The sequence below is a fragment of the Canis lupus genome, chromosome 16 (assembly GCF_048164855.1).
Source record: "Canis lupus baileyi chromosome 16, mCanLup2.hap1, whole genome shotgun sequence".
NCBI lineage: Eukaryota > Metazoa > Chordata > Mammalia > Carnivora > Canidae > Canis > Canis lupus.
The window spans coordinates 30,783,141-30,809,168 of NC_132853.1; the positions used below are offsets into that span (position 1 = coordinate 30,783,141).

The 26,028-nt window shown below is 44.7% G+C and overlaps 1 protein-coding gene across 6 annotated transcripts in view; it reads right to left on the bottom strand.

Moving 5' to 3' along the window:
- HLF (HLF transcription factor, PAR bZIP family member) overlaps positions 1–26,028 on the bottom strand; it is a 54,733-nt gene that overhangs the window by 25,271 nt on the left and 3,434 nt on the right. For 5 of the 6 annotated variants that reach the window (XM_072779945.1, XM_072779939.1, XM_072779942.1 and 2 more), the window contains exon 2: positions 24,871–25,206. In XM_072779945.1, the coding sequence (XP_072636046.1) occupies positions 24,871–25,066 (196 nt within the window). In that variant the 5' untranslated portion in view covers positions 25,067–25,206. Of the gene's footprint in view, positions 1–8,024; positions 8,813–24,870; positions 25,207–26,028 lie in introns of those variants that run through there. The other variant, XM_072779940.1, reaches the window with a different exon arrangement.

Consider the following 26,028-nt stretch of genomic DNA (forward strand, 5'->3'; position numbering starts at 1 on the left):
CACTGGGGTGAGCTGGTTGACAAGGACACCAACTATAAAGATATGCCATGAAAATGACAGGTGGGAGGGGCAGGAGACAGTTTCCTTAAAAAGGAAAAGACATACATGCTGTTCGATGAAGACAAATGCTCCTCGGGTGGGTCGGGGGTGTGAAGGGTGAAGGTGTCATGCGGCTTCCTAAAGCCACACAGCCAGGGGCACCGTCTTTGGCAGCAGCTCAGTGGACAGACTTACAGAAGAAGATGGGAAGGCATGGCCTCAAGGGGAAGGATAAAAAAAAAAACCCAATGGTTGGTGAATTGTTTTTTTCTGAAACAGGGTATGAAAGAAGGTCAATAACTGGAATAATTCTTTAAGATGGATAATTCTTAAAACCAGTCTCCTGGAGAAGAAATGCCTATTCTCATTCTCTCTCCCTCCTCCACCCCTCCCCCCACCCTATTGAGGCTAACTAAGCAAGAGAAAAAAGACAATTTAATTCCCAGAGCTGGCAAGCCCGTGTGCCAGCCTGGGGACTTTTCCTACTGATATCAGAGAAGGAGGAGGTATTGACTTTTAATACCCACAAACTCTACCTACTATTTCTGATGGAATTGGAGGCCATACCACAAGAACAAAATGATTCTTTCTTAAAGGTCTATAAAAAGAGGAAATGAGTTATGGCTAAATAATTAAAGAATAGTGAGAAAAGTCTCAAACTGTACCTAGGTGTTCACTCTCTGGCTCTTGTAGTTTGAATCCTACACTATTTTAATACAGACTCATTTAATGTTTCTATCTGTCTAAAGAAAGACCTCCATCCAGTTCAACAAGATCTTCAGAGAAGATGGATGGTTCCATTTCTCCAACCGACTGACCACATGAAGGGAAGTCTTGCTGTATGGATCTGAAAGGGCATGACCAAGGCATCATCACTGAGAAGCACGGTCCCTTAATTTTATTCCCTCTGTGTAAGGTCACAGTTCCCAACCCTGGCTAAGGACCAGATTCACCTGTGGAGCTTTTAAAAAAATGCAGGTGCTCAGCACCCTTCCCACTTCAGTCAGAAGCTCTGAAAAGGGGACCTGGGCTCCGTAGCTTTGTTGTGTTCCGTTTGTTTTGTTTTAATGAAAGAGGGAATAGTCTTTTCACACACTTTTGGTGGGAGTATGAACTAGAACAATTCCTTTGGGTCCTATACATTTTGATCAAGCATTCCACATCTAGGAATTTAAATGTTGGATATGCCACACGCATGTACAAGAAAAAAAAAAGGCAACCAAGGATGAAAACAAGCTAAAGGTACTTGCTAAATAAATTACAGCATAGCCTGACAATGGGATTCCATGCAGTTAGTAGAATAGCTATATATGTTATTGTGGAAATGTATCCAAAAGGTATTAAATAAAAAGGGGAAATTGCACAACATTTTGTATAGTGTACAACTCTAATCTCTCTTTTTTTTTTTTTTTTTTTTTTTTAGAGAGAGAAGCAAGCGTGTGCACACATGTGTGAGCTGGTGCTGGGAGGAGGTGAAGGGGCAGAGGGAGAGGGAGAGGTAGAGAATCTTAAGCAGGCTCCATGCCCATCTCAGAGCCCAAAGCAGGGCTCCATCTCCTGACCCTGAGATCACGACCTGAGCCAAAATCAAGAGTGGGACGCTTAACCAATTGAGCCACCCAGGCACCCTAGTATGGACACTGTTCTATGTATAGTGTGTATATATACATATATTTCCATAATCCCCCCCACACACGTGCTTATAATAACAAAGAAAATGGAAGAGTGTCCAAGAAACTGTTGACACTTAAATCTGGGAATGAGATATAAGAACTCAAGCTGTACACGTGTACAGTTCTGACTTAATTTTACGACGACCCTATATTACTTTTGCAATTCAACATTTTAAAATAAATGGTTTCAAAGAGCTCCACTGGCAACTGGGGCCAAGGCTGAGAACCGACGACCTAGGGGAAATAGCCCCTGTGGCTGGAAGGCTGGAAGGCTGGAAGGCCATCACACTCCAGCTTGTTAATAAGGAAACCCACCACCCACACAGCATTCACACCATGTCATGCTCCCCACCTGCCAGAAGATGGCGCCCCAGAGGCAAGCATCCAGCGCTTCCATCAAAACTTGTCAAAAGCAATTTTTCATGAACCCAAGTCTTTTTACTACTCTAAGGACGATTTTATTTATGCCCAAAGCATTCTTTGCTGCTGCTTCCATAAACAGAGGTTTACACATATTTATGTCACATGTATTTTTTCACAGAAATCCATGGGCTGTTCAATATACTCAAATACAACACTGGGGAGATGTTTTCCTGAAAGGAATTGGCAATGCTTGCTCAGACCACCCCCTCCTCCTCCGCACTGTTTCCCTGTTGTCTTTGCTCTGGTTTACTCACCTCCTTATCTCATTCCAGAATCAATGCCACAAAGGCAAGCCAGGCGGTAGTCAGCCATGTGGGGCATTTGTCCTAAATCCATCCACACCTTTGGCCCAGAAAGTATGGGGCACAGGGCAGCCCAGGGCAAGTGCCACGAGTTTTTCTGCCCTCCCACTAACACTGATTTTCTGGAAGTGGGTGTGTTGCCACAGCAACTGTCAAATCACATCAATTATGCCGCCTCTAACCTCCCAACATCTTCTTTAAACATACCACGCTCAAGACACGTGGCTCGGCTGCCCTGGAAGTGCAGAGCACCAGGTCCCTCACCATACAGCAAAGTTTCCCTTTTCTGAGTAGGAAGGAGCTAGCCCCTTTGTGGATCAACCACCATATGCATTCGTTTTATGCTTTTATTTCCCCTATTTTCATTCCAGGTCAGTGTTATCACATGACACTATGATCTGAATTGTTTGCTGTGAGCTTTTTTACTGTGCATATTTAATAGACACTAATTCTTAATATCAGTCAAGAAAAACTCAATGAGTCACTTAAATATATCCTTCCTGGGATCCCCGGGTGGCTCAGCAGTTTAGCGCCTACCTTCGGCCCAGGGCGTGATCCTGGAGACCCGGGATCGGGTCCCGCATCGGGCTCCCTGCATGGAGCCTGCTTCTCCCTCTGCCTGTGTCTCTGCCTCTCTCTCTCTCTCTCTCTCTCTGTGTGTGTGTGTGTGTCTCTCATGAATAAATAAAATTAAAAATATATATATATATATATATATCCTTCCTATTGACATAATTTTGCCCATTCTTCAAGACACAATCAAGGATCATCTCTGATATTCCCTCTACACCCCATTCGGAGCTGACCACTCTTGCCTCAAGAGCTTCTCAAGTTCAAGGGACGGTGTATCTTTCTTACGTCTGAAACCCCAATACCTAGTTCAGCGCCTGGTAAACAGTTGGCCCTCAGTAAATATCTGGTAAGAAAATGGGTAATTGCACTCCAAAACAAATGTTCATTTGCTTGTGGTTCTCCATTAATCTTTATTATGTTATTAAGTAACAGGGATAATGATATGACGACTGGGTATCAGACTTGCAATTAAGATCTAAATAACACATCACAAATCCTTTCTAAGAGGGAGAATACAGAAAGTTCATTCCCAAGACTTTTATACCATCTTCTTTTTCATTCTTGTTTTTTTTTTCTGATCCAAGAAATGCATTGAAAGGGAGGCTTCTCCATATGGGGAGAAGCAACGAAGCCCCAAAGAAGGAAGCCACCACATTCCTGGAGTCCTCACCAGGCAGCCTGACATCTGGTCTGCACTCGGGGAAAAGAGGCCACATCCTCACATGGAGATCTATTTTTGCATTCCGAACTGCTGATGCTTCACTCATACAACTCGCCTCACACACAGGAAGGGGAAGGGAACCAATATTTACCAAGTGCTGGCTGCATGCTCTATGCTGCTTCATATACGCAGCTCTCAAGGAGATATCAGCCCCATGGTCTGAGTCTGTCAGGAGCGCTCACCAAGCATGTTTCTGAGAAGCACACGGAGGTGAACACAGAGTAAGCAACTGCTTCCATTCATCTAGCTGATGGCAAATGCAGAGCTGATGCCCAGCATCACCACGTACCCATGCATGCTTCCCCACAGGACTATGTGTCTCCCTGTTGTGCTGGGCCGGGTCAGCAGAGGGTGGGCACCAGAAGGATGAATGAATCCTGTCTTGACTTATACAAACCATGCTGTGGGCTGAGCTCAGAGGCATTAAACATTCCTAACACCCCACTAGAGCATCCCTAGATCTCCTGGATCAGTATGCTTATTATTTCATGGTGTTTCACATTTAAAACTATTTTGGAAGGCACTGTGGACTTGAGAATCCTACCAAAGTGCAGAATTCATTTTTCAGTCAAATCCTTCCTGATTTTATTGGTAAAGCCTGTATTTTGAAAATCAGCCTCTCCATGTCCTTTAAAATCAGACTCCCCGGGAACTGGCCAAGAACTGAGTTGGCCACAGACACACACTCAGGTCAGGTTGTAGTGGCTCCTTCTGCCTTCATTCCTCCCACAGCTAGTTTCCCGGTCCAAACGTCACTGTTGTACCACCGACACAGGTGGTCAGAGGTCCCGGGAGTTCTTCTACCTTCCGCAGGCCACGTGCCTTCTACCAAGAAGCAGTGGCGGGTTCTGGTGTCTGACCACGTGGCCTCGTACTCCAGCCCTGCAGTCCACTAAGCGTGCTCCCTTCAGCATTTATTCGGTTCCCTGGGCCTGTTTCCTCACCTACTAAAGGATGCTGGTAGTGCCTCCCTAGTACTAATGACAGCAGTACCCAGAGGTTGTTTTGAGCTTTAATGAGATAATTCATGGAAACCACTTAGCTTGGTGCCCAGACCGTAGTAAGCACAAAAGAAGGGTTAGCTCTTCCTGTGTCATTGCTTTTCCACCCATCCTGTCTTATGGAAGCTCTATGTTCAGAGAAAAACTGGTACCCACTGCTGACTGATCCTCAGGATGTCATCAGTCAGGAGACAGCGTGCAGTGACAAGCTGCTGCACACCTGACAGGCATGTCGCCAGTGGCTCCCAGAACCCCGCGTCCTTAGGGTGCTCCGGCTGCACCAAGCCCTCCTCTCTGTGTTGGTTTTGTGTATTTGTCTGTTCGTCTTCAGCATGAAGGGAGGAAGGTATGTGCCTCCAGGGTTTAGAGATGCTCCAAAGGAATGTATGCACCCCCAGGAGCACTGCACGCCCCCCACCCTCTAAAAAAAGTGAAACCTTTCTATGGAACTAGCCTGGCCTTTTTTCTCCCCTAGACTAAAAACAGGCTAATTTATTAATACCATGGAAACAACATGCAAGGAAGGGGTTAAGACCTGAGGAAACAGACTTTTAATTATTTCAGTGCTGCTTTATGAGTTACCACATTTCTCTTTTTAAAAAGTTCCCCAAGGCCACAACTCAATCTGTAATGTTTAACTTCATTGACAACTGTGTACATACATTTGTATATGAATATATAAGGTCAGTATGTCAAATGGTTAATTCTGGGAGACAGGAGGAAGGGTGTCTGCTATGCACTTTTTTTTTTTTTTTTTTGTATTTTAAAACTTTTTTCAAAACAATGTTTCTGGCACCTCAGTTGCTTGAATAATTCTCTGCACACTATTCTAGCCAGAGACCTTTGCCACCTCACGCTGGTGGGAGGGCTGGGCTTTTCCCCAGCATACTACTAAACTGAAACAGAGTAAATGGAGTAGCAGAGGCACTTGTGGGAAGGGCCCAGCATCTCTGGGCGTTGCCGGAAGGTTCCTGCTATATTCCCTGCTGTAGGCGCACAGCACGTAGGGCACTTAGAATGGATTCAGCAGGGAATGCTGAAGACATGACAAATGCAGGGACCAACCCATTCCAACTCCTGGCCCAAGAAGCCCCTCTCCCCTTCAGCAGGGCCATGTCTGTTTTAGCACCCTACCCGCTGGCTGGTGTGGACAGAAGTGCCATTCTGTAAACCAATCAAATCCTACACTCAAAGTAGTTACCCCCCGAACGTACCACACACCAAGGAGTACCTCCCAGGTCTATGAACCAAAGAAATATAAGCTAGTGTTTTTAAAAAATAAACATCTGGGCAGTTCGGGTGGCTCAGTGGTTTAGCGCCGCCTTCAGCCCAGGGCCTGATCCTGGAGACCTGGGATCGAGTCCCACGTCGGGCTCGAAAATACTCTTCATCCTTGACTATTAAATAGTTAATTGGAAAATAGCAAAACGTTCACACAGAAGAGCAGCTCACGGGAGCCTTATGAGCAGCTCTGAAGCTCTCACCATGTCAGCGGGGGTGTATGGCTGCACTTTGCCTCCTCCGAGACCACTCAAACTCAGCTCTGTCCCAAAGGAGCTCATCCTGGCATGCTGACCCTTTGCAAAGGCTCACCATGTTGAACATAATCCTGCCAGCACCACTGAAGATATATGAAAGTTCGCACACATTCTCTTTCAAAACCACTTATAACGAAAGTAATGTCTTTGTTATTTCAACAAATGTTTACTGAATGCCAACTATGGTATAAAGCATGTGTTCAAGTGCTGAAGATAAAAGCCTAGTCCCTATCTCTGAGAAACCGAGAGTCAGGTGCAGAGTCAATAAGCACCAACCGTGTATATGCAGAAGTGCTTTGGGAGATAAGAGGATGGGGTTCAACATGCCTTCATCGACTTCACTTTGTGCAAAATGAAAAAAAAAAATCCTGAAGGATTAAAATACTCACACTGGTATGAGGACAGGCCAAACTCAAGACCAACAACTTAACCCACTGATTTTCAAAGGTACATAGTTCTGAGTGATAACTGCCCTGTCATTAAAATGCATGAAGAAATGCAGTGTGCATTGCCTCAGTTAATTATAAAATGAAATTACATTCCTTGAACACTTCCCCGAGTGAGGGCAGGGGGTAGAAGCCTTGAGGTGGTGTCTAGCTGGGTGGCAAATGGCAAACAGCCAGGGCTTACACATTTACTGTGGCTAACCTACCAAGCAGAGAATCCACTAGAGCAATGGAAGAACTGACACCTGATGCTGGCTACAGATCCTCTCAATCATCTGCTAGAGCTTCTGTTGATCGAAAAAGAAAATGCGACTAAAAAAACACCTGCCTGACTTATAAGGGGAAGGGGAACAAAGCTTCAAATGAACTCCTGAACATCAACCATTTCTCAGTACTTTCAGGAGACCTCTCTGAAACTTCAGGGCCACGGCCATCTCCCCCAGGAACCTTCTCTAACCTCACCTGGACTGATGTGATTGCAATAGTATTACTCGGTGAAGTAGCACTTGGTTCACCCCCCACGGAGCTGATGCATCTACCAGCCACGTGAGAGCTTGGCATTATTTTTACAGCTAATTACCAGCAGATTTTTGAGACAGGCGGAATGCATTTCTGTCACTCCACTTCTGCAGAGTAAGCAAAGGCTTTACCAGGTGACCAGCAGGAGGCTGTAGCCTGGTCCCTGAGGTTCTGGGCAGCTTTTACAAATGAGGGGGCTTCCCACTGAAGCAGCGGCCGGGCATATGCACCTTGCTGGAAAAACTCTCTTTAAATCTTGATTCATTGTTGCAGGGCTGGATGGTACAGCAACAGTCCAAAGCAGAAAACACTAGAATCAGAACAAGGCTCAGCGCTTGGGAAATCCCTACAGAATTTATGGGTTGGCACAACTGGGAAGGAAGAGTTTATTTTGTCACTTGTTACAAGAGAGTCTTCTATTTCACTGACAGAAGAGAAGTTAGTAATTATTCCCATAAATCTTTGCTTTTGAGTCATTTTGGTCTTTCCTAAGGAGGGCTTAAAATTCCAGAACCAATTTTATTTTCAAACCTAAGGCAGGCACCCATAATAACTTGAGTATGAGGGGATATCAAAAGAAATATATTATATCGTCTCTTTCCTCTGATACCTCTTTTTGAAATTAGATATATGTTTCCCTGGAGGAAAAATGATCAGCTTGGTCCGTAAGAAAAGTAAGATGGAGAGATGGGACCAGAGGTGGAGAAGTAGGGGGTGGGGGTGGGTATTACAAAACAGTAAAGTACAAGGGGCGCGCAGAATAAATAAAAATAGACCAGTGAGGGAAAACTGAATGGAAGGGGTCCATTTGTTTATTTTAACAGCGTTTGCCATTCCAGGAGGCTTGCTGAAGTTCCTCCTTCAGTGGTTGGCCCTGGACCAACATCTGAAAGTCTTAGATCTTCAGAAAGAAAGATTTGGACAACGAAGTTGTTTTATCTGGGAGGGTAACTAGTTTGCTCAAGAGTTCCTGGACTTTGGTTTTGATGTTATTACCTTGGCCTAAGCTTCACTGTCCCAGGCGGTCCTGGCCGTGTTTACTGATTTAGCAAGGGAAACAGGAGGTCCTGGGAGGGATGGGGCTGTCTCCCAGGCGCAGCTTCCACGTTTGGCTGGATCCCTTATTACCTGGGCACACTGAAGATGGCAAAGATGGGGAAAAGTCAAATATTTTTTTAAAGGTCCTATCTCTCTACACTCATAAGAGGGAAACAACACTTCTCTAACTTACTCCCCAAATAGACACTGCCGTGGATGTTCTGCCAAAGAGTGATGCGAAAGTGTGTTCCAAAGTGAAATGTAAGCTTGGCCCAGTGCCCAGCTCTCGACTGTATTTTGCAGAGAGAGCTGCAGGCTGGTGTACCGAAGGAACACATTTCTCTCCACGTGACTGCAAGAGCCAGGCAGCCCAAGCAGATTTCTTTGTGTTAATAAAATGTGATCTCTAGACGGTACACACCAGCAGCCCTGGGAAGACGTGAGCCAGGGAGAAGGACCCAGGGAAACCCATGGTCCTGGCTGAAAAGGGACCGCAGGTGCCGGCAAACTCAGTTGTATCAAGGCAAGGCATTCCAGGCCTGGCAAATACAAAATGAGAACAGAGTCAGGGAGGAAAAGACATATTAGGTGCTCAGGTGAACGCTGCTTAAGAAATAAAAATAATCCACGGGATCCCATCAAACGTGATCCTATGCCAATGTTTATCCTTTCTTGGTAGTCCTTCATGAACACCTTCTCAAGATTAGGAGTATACCTGGGATTCTGGGCACCTCCCCACAAAACTGAGATTACCCCAAATATGGCAGTTTGACTCTTATGTTAAACTGTAGATATTCTGATCTGGTGTAAGGGGTGGCAAACACACCAAATTTCTATTTCCTCACCCCACAGGGGCCCAGCAAACACAATCAACTTTCTATGAACACAAGCAACCATGGGGCTGGGAATCATGAGCAACCAAGACAAGCCTGGCAATCTACATCTTTGGGGAGGAGGTTCACAGGCTGAGGCGGGAAAGTGGGGATTAGCCACCCCTGCTCATTGGGCCTCCTTTTCACACAGCAGATCACTTAACCTCCAGAAGTTTCCAATTTACTATGTCCTCTGGCCAACTTGATCTTTCCAACGTGGAGAGCGTGTGGAGGCTGAAGGTCCCAGGGACAGAGTATCAGGGCCCTAGGGAGCTTCTGAACCTCTCAGGGACAATGTTAGAGACTGCAGGACTTGACACACCAATGGGTTCCTCTGGTTAAAGGGAGTGGAAAGTCCTAGAAATCACTGCTCCTCTGCTCTCCTCCCTCTGCAGGAGGAGCCCAGCCCCCAGGCTCCTTGACCACAGGCAGGCAATCAGCTATAACTAGCTAATTATGGAGCAGCTGAGTTGATGCGCACCTTGCAGGCCCAGGTGAGCCTTCACCTTGGTTAATCTGCAAACCAGTTAATCGGCCTCAGGATAATTGAAAGTTAATCGTATGCAGAACTCAAGTGCAGTCATTGGAAACAGCAGAAAACCACAGGAGCAGAGTAAGTGAGGTCCACTCTCTGCGAACTCTCTCAGTCCACTCTCTAGATTCTCCACTGACAATGTTTAACCTCAAAGCCACCACCCCGCTGCCTCACACACCCCTGGACCCACCTCTTGTCACCCAGAAACCTTGACCCCAGGGAGCACATAGTAATTTCTCAATAAAATGTGATCATTATTATTCCACTGGCGCAGCACGTGGGTCTAAAGCTAGGAGACATTTGGGTGCCTATGGGAAGCACACTGGGGGAGCTGTGAAAGCATTACAGGTTCAAACATCACCAGGAAAGCAGATCAACAGCACAAAAACATGAAGCTCATTCTAAAACTGAAGAGATATAAACTTCTGAATATCGGTTCCATCAGCATGGATGACAGAAGGTCATCCCAAGCCTAAGCAAACTAGTAAATTCTCCGATGCCTTCTTAAAGAAGGTGGTGGCACTTCTGCTATAAACGTTAAGAATCACCGTGTGGGGGACTGGGGGCCCAGCCCCCTGGTCACTTCAGGGAAATCTGCAGCCAGGACTGCTGGCCACAGCCTGCCAGGTTTGGTGGTTTGTGGCCGCCTCTGCTGCTGCAGTGAGCCCCCACCCAAGCCTGACCTCCACTGCAGTATCCCCTGGAACCTGATGGGGATGCTGGTTTTGTAACTTCTGTCCCTCTTGTAACTCCTGCCCTGTGATCATGGTGCAGAATCAACAGACTTCACTTCCATTCTATCAAACTAACCGGAATAAGCCTCTCGCAGAGAGTGAAACAGTATGTGCCAGGAGCTTGGAATAACACTTTTCCGGGACACCAGAAACCGCACTGGCCCGAGTCCTTGATCTTCTGCCCAGAGGAGGGATGAGTACTCCAGGATCTTCCCAACCTGCTCTGTAAGGGCAGCAAATACCTGGCACAAATACTGTCCCACCTATGCCCATGGCAGACATCCCTAATTCATCACAGAACTCTTTCCCCTAAGTCCAGACCAAGCTTGAGTCTTTCAAGATGACATTCCAGGCACCTAGCAATCCACTGCAGCCAGCTGGGAGGTGAAACCTACTGCCATGGTGGGGAAGGGGGAGCCCCTACGAACCTGAATCCAGACATGCAGGGGAGCAAGCCAAAAGCAGAGCTGGCCACCGCCCTTCAAAAGAGCTAGCTGTGGGCCTTGGGGTTTTCCTTTTATTTTTCCCTTTCTCTTTTTTAAAAATTATTTTGTCTGGCTAATAAACCACTGCTAAAAAAATCCAACTCCTAGAGCAATAATTCCAGCCAGAGAACCTGCTTTCAGGGTTACTCGGGAATGCTGAATACCAGAGAGAAGCCAGGGGTTCCCATTCAGAATGAAGACCATTTTTAAAGAAGAAACTAGCTTTAATACTGTTGCATTTTTTTTTCCAGATGTGTCAGATGGTTTTTTGCCTTTCAGCTTTAGTTTTAAACGCCATCATTCTCTATGAGTGGCAAAATGTCAGATTCTTAATCCATCTGCTTGCTTGGGAGCAGTACCATCACCCCGAGGCTCTGCATTTTTTGCACCAAAATTTGAATGTTAGTCTTCCAGCTCATAGTAGTCTTAGAACAGAGTCACAGAGATAAAAATAGCACCCATGTTTTACAGATAAGAAAACAGAGGCCTTGAGACATTCTGTGACCAGGAATACACAACCCAATCCTGGCCAACTTGCTCTAGAACCTCGATTTGGTGGATTTCAGATTCAGAGCTTTTTGTAAATGGCCTACCTTCAAACTGCTGCTACATGTTTTCTCTTTTAAGATTTTATTTGAGAGAGAGCAAGAGGGCATGAGCTTGAGAGGGTGTGCTTGAGCTGGAGGAGGGGCAGAGGGAGAAGCAGGCTCCCTGCATACTGCGCTCAATCCCAGGACCCTGAGATCACGACCTGGGCTGAAGGCAAAAGCTCAACTGACTGAGCCACTGAGGCACCCTCATCCCCCCATTCCCCCTTCCACCTAAAACCTAATGGAAATAACAATGCTAACCTAATGCACACTTTAATTTGAATTTACTTTGGTCAATCTTCTAATTGGCTAACATATTTATGACATACTTATAAATTAGAAGAATGAAGGTTATTCTCATCTTACAGATGAAGGAGTAAAACCCAAAGAGACGTTGACCACTCACTTAAGATATTTAATAGCATAGCTGGGACTATAAAAGAGGTCTTTTAGTGTAACTAAAGAAGCTTCACAAGGCTTTGCAAAGACTCAGCCCAACAACACAGAAATCTGGAAGAGTCCAAACACTGAAGTACAAGTACCTTTTAGAAAGTAATCTTTAAATACCAGATTCTTAGTGCACCTGGGTGGCTCAGTAGGTTAAGGGTCTGCCACCAGCTTAGGTCACGATTTCAGGGTCCTGGGATCGAGCCCCACTTTGGGCTCCCTGCTCAGCCGGGAGTCTGCTTCTCCCTTACGCTCTCAAATAAATGAATAAAACCTTAAAAACAAAAAAACAAAACAAAAAACAGATTCTCACTCTGGAATGAAAACTGAGTGACAACTGAACAGGCACGATCCCAGGTCTGTTCACGGATTAGCCCATTTAATGTAATTTAACCCCATGATCATCCTGTGACTGGCTGCCACAGACCATGCTAGAAAAGGTGGGGGAGGGGCTCAAAATGTAAGTGACTTGCTCAAGGTATCATGGGTTCTCAGGAGACCTCAGACTCCAAATCCAATTTAATCTAGTGCCTAAGGGGTCCAACCGTGACATGCTCGTGCTATTAGGACTGTGTTTCTTTGAATATCTTTATCAAAGCTTGTTATTTCTGCCTTAAAAATGATTTCATCCTGATCTCCATGGTTTTTGGCCACTGAGACGTGCCCAAATTTATTTTTAAGCTGCCTGTAATCAGAGTGGAAGGGCTGATGAAGAAAAGAAAAAACGTACTTTGGCGACATAGCCATAATATGCAATCCTCCTGGGAGCAGACTAAGCTCCAGGAACCAACATCATTTCTAATATGAGCTGGTTCCTACAACCTCTTCCATTAAATGCTTAGCATCATCCTGGCTTTAACACATAATGGGTATTGCTATGATTTCCTATGCATTTAGCTGATTTAAACTTAGGAGCATTGTGCCCACTCTTTTATAGAAGCACAGAGATATTTCATTAGATGTAAAAATATGTGCAGGGAGCTTTAGCTGGAATCAAGAGGGGGAAATCTTGCTTAGTTTGATGTACTTTGTTAATCTTAAAACAGGACTGTTGTACCTTGAAAAGCTTTATCCTGCCACACCCATATGTACAGTACACAAAGTACTATGTCAAGACCTATGCCAAGAACTCCACATCTCTAATCTGGTTAAAAAACAAAGTCATATCAGGTTAATCCCAATTCTTAAATTAATCAAATTCTCATCATCTCCTTTGTGTAAAAACTAGTTTCATACTTTTCTTCCAAATAATTTGGTTTTCTCAATTTCCTCACGTTCCCATTCCATTTCAAAAGAAGGGTCCATTTTTCCTATCTGGAGACCTCCCTGCTACTTTTCCATCTTATAGCGAGAGTTAAGAAGAAAGCCTCCAAGGGATTTACATGAGGAGGGGCAAAAGAGCAGAGAGTCGGCTACCACTGGGGACCTACCGCCCTGCTTCTCCTCCAGCCAACAACTCATCACCAACAACTAGGAGGCTGCTAGTTCTCCAACACGTGATCTAAAAGTGTCACCAAAGAGAAGCCCAACTCATAAATCTTATGGCATGAGGGAAAGGCTTGAAAACCCCCAAAGAAATGTACATAAATTCCATTTCTCCCTTTCCCCCCTCAAGGTCTTTTTTTTTTTTTTTTTTTTTTTAAATCTACAATAGTCACACACAGAGAGAGAGAGGCAGAGACACAGGCAGAGGGAGAAGCAGGCTCCATGCACCGGGAGCCCGACGTGGGATTGGATCCCGGGTCTCCAGGATCGCGCCCTGGGCCAAAGGCAGGCACCAAACCGCTGCGCCACCCAGGGATCCTCCCCCCTCAAGGTCTTTTAGCCACAGAGTCAGAGGATGGTAGGGGGATGGAGATGAAAGACACAGCCCTGGCTTGTAGAGCATCCATCTCTTAGCAGAGCCACCCAAGAAAGCAGAGGGACCACACCAGAACTCCCAGGTGATGTAGATCTTTCTACAGAAGTCAATACACAGGATTCTTAGCCCCACTGTGCCTCATTACTCATCCTTCCCTACAACGACACGGAAGGTGGGGAGCCATTTCCAGGCCATCGGTGCTGGAGCACAAGATGCTCTCCCTGACTTAAGTGTCCACACGGTGATGTTGGGGGCAGAGGAAGAGAAGAAAGAATAGAATACAGATCCAAGTGACGAAAGCTACCACTCATATGCTGAGCACTGCTCAAGGGCTTTGCATATATCACCTCATTTACTCCTCCAGGAATTATCTGGTATAGAGCAAAAAAACAAAGGCAGAAGATTTACAGAGCCAAGATTGAAGTTCAGGTCAGAGGTTTAATGACCATGTTATGCTGCCCTTTGATGCAGAGAGGGGAAGAATGAGAGAAAGTTGCTCCAATAGATGATGATTTCATTAGTCGAAATCAAGGAGAAAAAAAAAAAACACCCAACACCATCCTTGGGGATTGGTCTAAGACATCCTCTCCGATGGCCCGTAAATGAACCCATACACTTCTGGTTTCATACGCTTTTGGTTTCAGTTTATATACACACAGGTAAGGTCTTTAAAGACTAGTTTGTACTCAAATAAGTTAAATGTGCCTAGGACTAGATTTGCATAATTAATCTGCTTGGTGATATCTTCTTCATAAAGACAATAAAGATGTAAACTTCAGTTTAATCAATTAAAGGTCAAATGATCACAAAATCTGAATCAATGGGATGTGACTATCAGGAAAGCTTAAAGGTAGAAAGAGAAACAGAATATAAATAAATTTAAATTGCTTCTTCACATCTAGTTTTTGTAGTAGTGAAATTTCATTCATCTTCAAACTTGTAAGGAATCCAGTAACTAAATGCCACTAAATGGCCCATTTTGTTTGAGTAAATTTCACTTGCAATGCTAAAAAATACTTATTTTTTGACACATATAAATATCATTTTAAAAATCCTTCAGGTGGTCATTGGCTATTTGAAATAAACACAGGCTAGATTCTATCAGAAAAAAAAGACATGTCTCCTGGGAAAATGTATTAATATAAAGAAATCAACTTTAATGAAATAAATTCTATGAAATTCGTATACAATCAGTTTTATAAATGTATCCTCAGAAAGTCTATCAAGGCTTTATTTCTCTCTTTACCTGTTCTATATCATCACTCTTTCCTCTCTACATCTTACAGTGGCCTTTGGTCTCTTAAAAGCAATATTATTTTGACTGGATCCAAGATCCCCATCCTATTTTTAAACTTTTCTCTAGTAAAAGCCTCCATAATCACCTTAGTGATACTAACAAACGAAGCCCACAGCATAATGAATCCATTCTAAGGTGAATTAAGTCTTCGGTTTAATCCTCAGGGCAGATGGAATTTAACTGTTTGCCACTCTCCTTAGAAGTATTCTTCATATCTTGGGGTATTGAGATCTCTGAGCTGGGTAATCTGATTACTGCATTTCTAGATGATCTTGTTCATCTGGTTTACAGCATGGATTCCCATTGGTCAGGGCCAGGTGGCATCCTTCCCCAAACAAACCTTACTTTTCCCATTCAATTCAATTCAATTCAAGAGGCATTTATTGTGCATGAATGGACAGCCTCGCTTCTTAACTCTTTCCATTAAGTGCAGAGGCAGTGACAGAGCAGCAACGAGACTTTCCTTCTCTGCTCTGCTGTCCAGGCCTAGATTCCGTAGCAAAGACATCAAATCAGACTGTTAAGCTCAGAGCTAATTAGAAAAGAAAGCATTGCTCTTCCCCACTCAAGGAGTTTTCTGCCAAAGCACTTATTTTTGCTGATCCATTTATGCAATCCCACTTTCTAAGAGAACATTTTGTCACAGATGATTTAGTGTTGTAGCTCCCTGGAGCATCTTTCTGCAGCATGCACTCATTGTTTTTAGGAATCTACGTCTCCCAGGCAAGATTTGAGAGGGAAAGGGGTTTAATTAGCCACAAGCCATCTCTCATTATAAGACCCCAAATTCCAAAGCATTCTTCCAAAAATCAGTAATGAAAAAAAAAAAAATCCCAGATTAAACTTCTAAAAACAAAAGTTTTAGGAACCTTGTGTGACAGCGGAATTGGTGATTTTTCAGGACAGAAAGTGAGACTGGATTCCCATTATGAGCTCGATGGGTAGGGAGCTGAGAGCAACGATATTTGTTAAAGTCAGGAGAGAAAGAAAACAAACATTTTAGGAATTTCCACCTTCAGTCACGGAGTGTGTATCTACCAGAAGCCAATTTCACAGAAACAAGCACTGTATGGTTTTCCCCCAACAGACACTCAATTCTGCCAACACTCCTGTAATTGTCTACTGTACATAGCTGGAGGTGAAATTGCACACATTGACTGTTATTTTTTATTTAAGTTAACTGGTTTGGGTTAGGGCAACTCCTCCAGCTTTCTGTAATCTTGGCTTGATATCAGAGTATACTTCAGGGGTGTTTGGGCAAGTCACTTCACGCATGTGCCATTTGGCGTCCCCATCTCATCCCCTAGACCCTGTCCCCACAACACAAAGCCCCTTTGCTGTAGCACCATTCCCAATGCAACACACACACACAAACACACACACACACACACCATATCCACCATACCTAAGCATGATGCACAATTAATTCCGGTTTCAGGGAAGAAGGAAGCCACAAATACAAGGTCAGGACTCAAGAATGCAAGACTATAAAGATTCCTTTGTCTCTCAGGAGTAAAATTAATAAGCTGGCCAGAAACTTGGCTAAGTATTTTTAGCTGGATATTACTGCTGCAGGTAATCCTTATAATCAAGTACTATTTGTATCACTGAGACATTAACGTGTTCTTTTCTCACATACGTATATATACACAGAACTACAACCAAAAAAAACCACACTCAGAAGTCAGTTCAATACACTTGTTTGCAAACCTAGTCAGCCTATAAAAGAGGCATTTAAAAAATGATGAATGTTAATGGGTTGGGTTTATTAAAATCTATTTTTCTCCTCCTATGAGACCAGGCCTGCTTTTGGACTTCTAAATTCTGAACCATTCAAATCCCTCAAACGATTTCCTTGCCAAAGAGTGTTTCCCCCAATCACTGAAATCATAAAGCCCAAAATGATGGGCTTCATAAGTGAAACCTAAACCCTGTGTTTTTGAATTACTTTCTCTAGATCGTTAGAACATTGTGTTTGCAAAAGCTGTTTGATGTTCAAGGGAGAGTATTTATTTTCAAAATAATAATAATAATAATAAGGAAGTCCCGCTCTGCCACAGGAAACTATTGTGAAGTATCTAAAAACGTTTCAAATCCGACCTTGAACCCAAGTGGAAATGTCCACATGCCACTTCCCTCCTCGAAAACCTTCAGTGGCTCCCCACTGCCTACTGGATAAAGTTCAAGCGCCACAGCCTGGCATTCATGAAGCTGCCAGCCTGCCTGGCACCTGCCTCTCTAGACTCATCTCCCCGACTCCTTCATACGGATCTCCTGCCCCAGCCAAACTGGATCTACACCTTGTTCCTTAAACACCCCGAGGGCATTCCTGCCTCTAGAACCCTGCCACACCACCACCCACTCAGCATTCTGGCTCTCCACCTCTCCTTCCCAGAGCCAACACAGGGTCTAGCCTCAGGAACTCTTACCCGGGGCAGTAGCTGCTTCCTGTGAGGTCTGGGGCTTTCTTATTGTTTGCACTCCTCCTTTATTTATTTTTAAACATTTTACTCACTTTCTTGATTACTCTTCACCTCCTCTTTCCAGGAGATTTATCAGAGGCCTCTGTCCCCATCGTATGGCACCAAGGACATCCACTCTGTCTTGTCACTCATCCTTTTATCTAAAAATCCTACCTTCCCTACTAAATTGCCATCTCTCTGAGATCAGAAGCTTAACTGTACCCTGGTCTGTCTTCCCCAGGTTACACCACAAAGAGAAAGCTGACGCTATTTCTGGGGACAGTCCAGTGGCTCCTAAAACTTCCTCTGCTGTTCCTTAACCTTCCCATCATTTACAAGTGAAGAGTAACGGGACTGACTTGTGATCAAGGCTTGCCCCTTATGTGCCAGGGGCGATGCTGGACCCTTTGTGCACATTAGCTCTAGAAAGCTCACACAAACCCAACCAAGATGTTACCTTGTAGACGAGAAAAGGAAGGTGCAGAAAGAGTAAGGATCTATCCATTACAGAGCCATTTGGGGGGAAAGAGGAATTATTATTCTGGAATATTTCTGTAAAATACTGCTTATAAGCAGGAGGATGAACTAGAGCGCTCTCCTCCTCCGGCACCATAGTATGCCTTTTGGCTTGACTCCCGAGGTCCTTATATTGCTTTTAAGTATAATCACTAATGCCTATGATTAAAGATTCAATAATAACATTGACTGATTGATTTACTAGCAAATATGTCAGGGAGAAATCTTCTAATCAGGAGCTTATTTGAACTACATTTTGTCTGTTTTGGTTTTTAACCTCACGAGCAAGGAGGAATGATTACAGGTTACCCTTAGCTACCCCAGGTTATCTGAAACTCAGAGGCTGAGAGGAGCAAGTGAGACAATGTAGAGGAGCAGAGGAGAAACTGAAATTCCTTGACCAGAGGCCTTAATGGGCTAGGGAAGGGAAGTACGCAGACTCACCAGGAGACCAATGCTAGGTCCTCCTAGGAGAAAGGACATCAGATGGTAATGAGGCTGCCACTCACAGCAGTTACGAACCGTTACTGAGCGCTTACTGTGTGCCAGGCACTGTGCCAAGTACTCTACATGCACTGGCTCACGGGATCTTCACCAACCCCATGAGGCAGATCCAGTGATTATTCCAAAGTTCCAGATGGGAAATCAGAAGCAGATCATTTAAACAACCTGCTGGAGATCATGAGCAAACACGGCAGTCATGATTCACACCCAGGTTGGCTGGTTTGTTGGACCGTAAGCTCTAAGACACTGCTCTGTTGCCCATACAAAGCTGTCTCAGACAGGGCCATTCCGATGGGTATTGTGGCAAGTATTTAGGTCTTCAGGAAATTTAAGTTTATTCCAAAACAATGGTTTAGTGGCTTCAGATCAAAACATTTGCTGGAGGAATACCAGATATATGCTAAGTGAAAGATATTCTCAACCATTTCCATTACAGAATCAAATGCAGACCCTGTCCCTCGCGGTCTCTCTCTCACATGTTCTCTCCCAATGTTTTTTCAGTCCTAAATTTCCCCTGCTACTTCCCTCTTCCTTCCATTTTCACTGCTGAGACATAAAAAATGACTCCCAGGTAAGAGTGATCAGTGTGGTTGCAGGAGAGGATCAAGAGAAGCCTAATAAATCACTGCTATCTTTTCATTCTCTCGCTTTCTACATTAGGATGTTATCAAAGCCTTTCACTTCCCACCTTGCCCACCTCTTTCTCCCCCACCTAGCTCTGCCTTCATATTGCTATTTTTCTAGTCTGGTAGGCACAGCGCTCAACTGGAAACACTCTGCCAAGACCCTTGGCAGGAGCTGGCCTACAGGAATCCTGCCCGCCACAGCGGTGCACAGAAGACAGGGCCTCTGGGCAGACGGGCAGGAGAGAAGGCCGAGTTTGGGGTCTGGCTACAATGTTGGACAGAGCAGGTTTCCCTGGCATATGAACCACCCTACAGGGCTCAGCTTTCTCATGCCAGGGTCAGGATTACAATTTCTTGCTGGCACTTGCTGTGGCTCGCCTGGGAGGAGAAGCAAGGGTTGGGGTGGGGGACGGAAGCAAGCCAGCACACCACCCAGAGTTGGGCAAGCTCATCAGGGCACAGCCACGTGCCTGAAGCACACGGTCACACAGGCAGATGGCCAGGGTTGCCAGGGCTCGCACGAGAGCTGGGGGGGGGGCGGGGGGAACGGTGCTGGGCACTGAGCGAGTGGCTGTTTCCACACTGGCAGAACAGGAGCTGCTAACCCAGAAGCAATGCTGCTGGGTTAACACCAGGAAGTCACTTGTCCTAACCCAGAATGAAGGAGCAAAGTCAAGCAGGCTACACAGAAGAAGGATTGGGCATGCTGGAAAAAAAAAAAAAAAAAGCATGTCCTATTTTTGCAGAGAGAAGGGGACTGGATGAAACAAATCCCTAAATGGAGAACGGGGGTTGGGAATACAGTCTAGTTCTTTCCCTGCTCCCATGCCACTGACATCAGAACAACAGCTCCAGGGGCTGAGTATTCGTGTGCCACACACCATGCCAAACTCTGTCAGGTGCTACCTCATTTGACCCTACAAAAACCCCACGGGAGGGGGGACTATTTATCATCTCCACACTATTGAGATGTAAACTGAGGCTTAAAGAGGTATGGAAATTGTCACAAAGTTGCATAGCAGACCAATGTAGGTCCAGGATGTGAACCCAAGCCCCCAGGCCCAGAGCTGATGCTCTTAACCACCACCCTGCCCTCCATACCTACCTGAAAATAACCTCTTGCCAGAAGACTAGGAACTACCGTCCAGGAAATGTCACAACAGGTCAAAGTTAAGAGAAAAGGACAAGTCTGTCCTCTACAGGGTGTGGTGGGGAAGGTCAACTCTACCAAGAAGCAGAAAAAAGTCTGCCTGCCTCCAGAAGAAAGCTGACTCTCTCCCCTTCATGATGTCCTTGATCCCAACAAATGCAAAACACTTCCAAGATGCTTGAGGCACAGTGCACAGCAACTATCAATCGTGATGCTCCCAACCTGCAGACCTATCAGTGTGCTGGATGGGAAAATATTGAACTGCACACCCTTAAGGGTAGGGAGAAACCAAAGCTTCATCTCATGATGTTGAGAAAAGCAAGAGAATCCTGTTGCCTGGGCAGGACTGCCCATAAATCCCAGAAACACCAGCATAGAACTCCCCTCTGTCATTACTCAGATCCCATGGCCAGCATGTTCCTTCCACACCAAAACCTGATTATAAAGAAAGGTCAGCAGAAACAGAGCACAAATTCCATCTTGCAAAGGTACAATGGGTTCTCCCCCACCTCCCCACTCTTCTTTTGCCACCCACTTACGCCCTCCTCTTCCCCCACGCCGCCACATGGAAGGGTTTTCACTTCGCTCCGTAACCAGCCTTCATCATGACCCCGACTCTGTGCTCAGAACTAGAAAGACAGCCTTCTTAATTCTCAGCTGAATATGGGTCTAACAGTGGTAGGACACCCCCAAGCTATTCAAAGAAAAACCACCAGAGGAAACGATTTCAAATCTGGCTTTACAAGCATGTGATTTAAAAATAACTCTGCCTTTGTCTGCTACAGATGACTTTCCCTAAAGGGACTGCTGTCCTTAAAGCAATCGCTCAATTCTCTGGGCAAACAGATTCTTATTTTTTCCAGTACCCAGTGCATACCTCCAGAAGAACACTCCCGGGTACTATCTCTGATAGCATCTGTAAGGCAAACATCAAAGTGGTCAGGATGACTCCTGCCATCTCTGCTGACCTGAGGCCATCCAAAATGTTGCACCTTGGATGACAGAGAAGACGGTGCAGGTGGCTACAGCATCCAGCAAGCACCACTCTTCCTGAATCAAGGTGTCAGCCCAGAAAGCTTAGCCATCACCCAATAGCCAGCCACAGGAGGTTTCGACAGATCCCTGGGTTCTTCAAAGAAAACTGTGTTTTTTCAGATATTTGATTTATTCTTTGATCAGACAGAGGAGTAAGGATGGGTGCACAAACAGGAAAGGGGCTTGGGGGGCAGTCACAGTAAGCAGTAAGAGAATTCATAAGAATGCTCAACTGGCCATTCCAAGACACATTTGGGGCAGACCCAGGAATACATTCGTTGTCAACTTATGGCTTAATTTCCTTTCAACCAGACAGGTAGCACTAATGGCACAATGCTACTTAGCATAATTCAAAAAAAGCATGCTGAGCAAATATAGAAAACAAATGTTTAATGAAATTGCTTTGCAATTATCTCCTGATTTGCCCAATGTCATAGTTTTATCAACTAACAGCATAGAACTGTGCTCTTATTAACATTATATTTCTTCTTGGCAACCTAATGTCGCCTGACCTTCTCAAAAGTTTTGCCAGAAAACATTACAGGAGGCAAAAAGCATCCACGCACGCATGGCAAGATCCTGAGTTATGCCTAGATTTTGCTGTCCAAATTGAAAGTCTACATCATTAGTTCTCAACAAGGGTGATTTTGCCCCCAGGGGTCATCTGGCAGTGACTGGAGACATTTTTTACTTGTCACAGGGTAGGGGCAGGGAGGGCATGACTGGCATCTAAGGGCTAGGAGCCAGGGATGCTGCTGAACATCTTACAACACATAGGACAGTGGCCCACAGCAAAGACTTACGTGAGACCTCAACAGTGCCAAGGTTGAGAACTCTTGACCTAGACTGAAATGATACAGTTCCCAGAATGCTCAAGGCCACACATGTGCTCTTCCCTTCTGAGGACTTCTTTTCCTCAAGATTAACTTGGTATTTCTATTCTGGCCACCACTGTGATTACACAGAAGGATCAAGAACTTTCTTCCTTTTTAGTTTTGTTTGGGACATACCCTTAGATTTTTATTTTGCATTATAATCTTTATAATGACCAACACTGCACGAGTTGTTATGGCAGAGTGTTATTGTCTTAGTACTTGGTATTTAAAGAAGACCCTTAAACTTTTTTTTCCCCTTCTTGTTAAGAGTATTATTGAGTTTTCAATTCAAAGAAGAAGATTATTTTGAAGTATGTTTCCATTACCAAAAAAAAAAAAAAAAAAAGACATTTAAATAAAGAGCTTATTTCTAGATTCTGGTGCCCCCCTTTGATCCTAGTGCCTTTCCGCTGTGACCAAACAAAACTTCCTGCTGAAAACCAGGAGTCTTTTATCATGGATTGGGGGACCCGAAGTTTTTGAGAGTTATTAATACTGATTCTAGCAAGTTCTGACAAATGGCTTCTAAGGAAGCCTTCAAATCTCAAACCCTGATTCTGAACTCTCAGTAGGAACCAAGATGTGAGCATACAATATTCACATGCCTTTTGGGGAAAAATACAGTATTTCAAACATGGCACTCACATTTGCCAGGGGATAGAGAAATACCTGTCAATTGAGTATAAGAGTTAAGGATGGAACACACAAATCCAATAAATATTGGCCAAAATCTCTTGATATTTCTCTCCAGAAGTGGGAAGGGTTATATATTCTTCCTAAGTATTTTAGGAACATATTTCAGAAGACAATTAAAATCAATGATAAAAGTTGACACAGATACAACAATGACAACTGTTCTCATTAAAAGAATATCTACTGCTAGTCATTTGACCCTTTATACGTATTACGTATAATTTTCACAATAACCCAATCCCATAAAAATTATACCCTTCTTTACAAAGGTAAACTGAGGCTCTGAGAGGTTACATCACTTTCTAAAGCACAAAGTGGTTAAGTCTCTTTGCAGTGACTGAGATACCAGGTACCTTCTCACGGGGGCTCCAGCCCCTTCTCCTTGGTTTATTTTTTTTTTATTTTTTGTAATAATAAATTTATTTTTTATTGGTGTTCAATTTGCCAACATACAGAGTAACACCCAGTGCTCATCCCGTCAAGTGCCCCCCTCAGTGCCCGCCACCTAGTCACCCCCACTCCCCGCCCTCCTCCCCTTCTACCACCCCTAGTTTGTTTCCCAGAGTTTGTCTCCTTGGTTTAAATGGTTATTTCACTGATTATCTGTACCTAGGAAGACACAAAACCATGGCCTGTCCAAGGAATAAGAGCTTGGGGTCACATCAAGGAATTTGTTGCCCAGCTTCTGTGGCGGCCTCCTGGGATGGTCAGAGGTTAAGACTTAATTCCATTCCAGCCAGTGGCCTTGAGTTATCATTCAAAGTAGGTTTCAAAGATGGGGGGGGGGGGGGAGTCCAGCACAGAAAGACTTTAACTCCAGGACTAATATTTCAAGGCAGGGGTGTTCTCTTCCTCCTTTGAATCATTTCCTTCCATTTTAATCTCACTCTGCATGTCATAGAAATTCTATGTGAGGCAAGGACACGGAGTTCAGTAATCATCTCGAGTACAAGTCCCCCATTGTCCTGCTTTCTGCCTTCCCCTGCAGCAAAGGCCCTTAGCTCGGTGACCTTCCTGACAATTTATCCGGCTGAATCTTTGTTCCTGGTCACCTGTACACGTGAAATGCTTTCTTCCCGTTCATTTTGCACTTTGCAGTGTTAACGGCATGAAGCCAGAGCTGAGCCACCTCAACCAGTGTTTATAGCTGAGCACTGAGCAGTGGGTTTGGAAGTACTGGACATTTCAGGTGATGTTTCTAATGTAATATTTCACCACCACTTACAGTCAACCTTGTGGGCTTTGACATACATGGAAATGAAAAAGAAAAAAGTAAGAACAATTTGGTTTATAGGAATAATGGGGTTCTGGCCCCAAAGAAGGCTAAACCACGCTAAACCATAAGAGGTGCTTTTAGATTCAATTCCTCAATCAATGCAATCGCAAGAGGAAAAGGATGAAAAAGGGATCAGCCCCACACTCCCTTCAGGTGAGAGAAAAATGAATGTAGGTGAGCCACAGCCTTGGAGAGGGTCTACTCGCATCATTCAGCAAGATCTTATATCTATGTATTTGGGGAAGGAGGGCAAGGGGCAATAGAGGAGGTGGGTGCCTACAGTATCCAAACCATTCACTGTAGGCCAGGGTTTCTTAAACTGCAGTCCTTGGATCAGCTGCATCAGTAGTCCCCGGGGTTTAAAATGCATATTCCTGGGCCCTCACCCCAGACCTAAAAAATCAGAATTTTGAGAGGTAGGTCCATAGAATCTGCATGTAGCTGACTCTCCTGAACATACAGATAATCACTGATGTGGGACAACCAGGGCTGTGAGTAAAACACAAGATTCCTCTTTCAGAACTGGCCAGTCTCCTAGACTGTGAATATATCCATGCCTTCTCCCCACCCCTTGCCCCCATCCCGTCCATCCCTTTCACCCTTTTCCCCATCTGAAGGGAGAATCTTTTTAGAATTTACCTGGTCTGATGGGGCTCTGCATACAGTTCGGGGACGGGATGCCAGGGTGAATGGGTGCAGAGGCCCGACTGCTGAGGTCCATGACCGAGGGGGCCGAGGAGGAAGCTGGCTGCAGCCCAGGAGGGTGAGGACTGTGGTCATGCTGGGATGGGCTGGGGGGAATGCCATTTTCCGACAAAAACTCCTCCAGGTCCATGTATTCCAACTGGAAAGTATCTCCGTCATAGGGAAGGGTTTTGTCCCATAAGGTGGGTCCCAGGAACGCCGACTGGGGGACCGTCGGGCTATTACTCTCATCATCCAGCTTCTTTTCCTTGTCTTTATCTTTACTAAATGCTGCAGAAAACGGGGAAAGTTGGACTTTAAAAAAGAAAAAAAAAAAAAGTGTCGCTTCTTTAATCGCCCCTCCTAGCCTCCACTACAAAACCCTACGTTCAAAATGTTCTCACAAACACCAGGGTTTCTTCTCTGGCTGCTGGCTTTTGTGGATCTAGAGTTAAAAGTTCAGACAGGACATGGATCTCTGCCTGTTTTTCAACATCTTCCTATTTACTTTGGAAAGAAAGCATTAGTCCTTGGGACTGGGCTACAAGCTGATCTAGGATATAAACAAGGGAATGCATTTTGAAGAACGTGATTTGAGGAGACAAATAATTTAGATCTACGGTGAGAAAGTCACACCTGCAGTTACATACAATTGCTGTGATTTTTAAGAAAACAGCCAATAACCAGGCATGATTTCTCTTCCAGGAAATTCATTACAGTAACAATATGAGGTCATTCAGACTTAGCCAGTGAGCTGGGGATTCTAATTTTGGTAAAGTAGGGACTCTCCACCCTCCTTTGAAACCATGCATTGAGGGGTGCCTGGGTTGCTCAGTCGGGTAAGCATCTGCCTTCAGCCTTCAGCTTGGGTCATGATCCCGTGGTCCAGGGATCCAGCCCCACATCAGGCTCCCTGTTCAGCAAGGAGGGAGGGGCAAGAGGACTTTTCCCTCTGCCCCTCATCTCACTCATGCTTGCTCTTTCTCTCTCTCTTGCTCTCTCTCCCTCTCTCGAATAAATAAAATCTTTAAAAAAAAAAAAAGGCAAGAAACCGTGCACTGAGCACTTATTATATACCTGACTCTTTCCACATATAATCTCCAAAAATCTCAC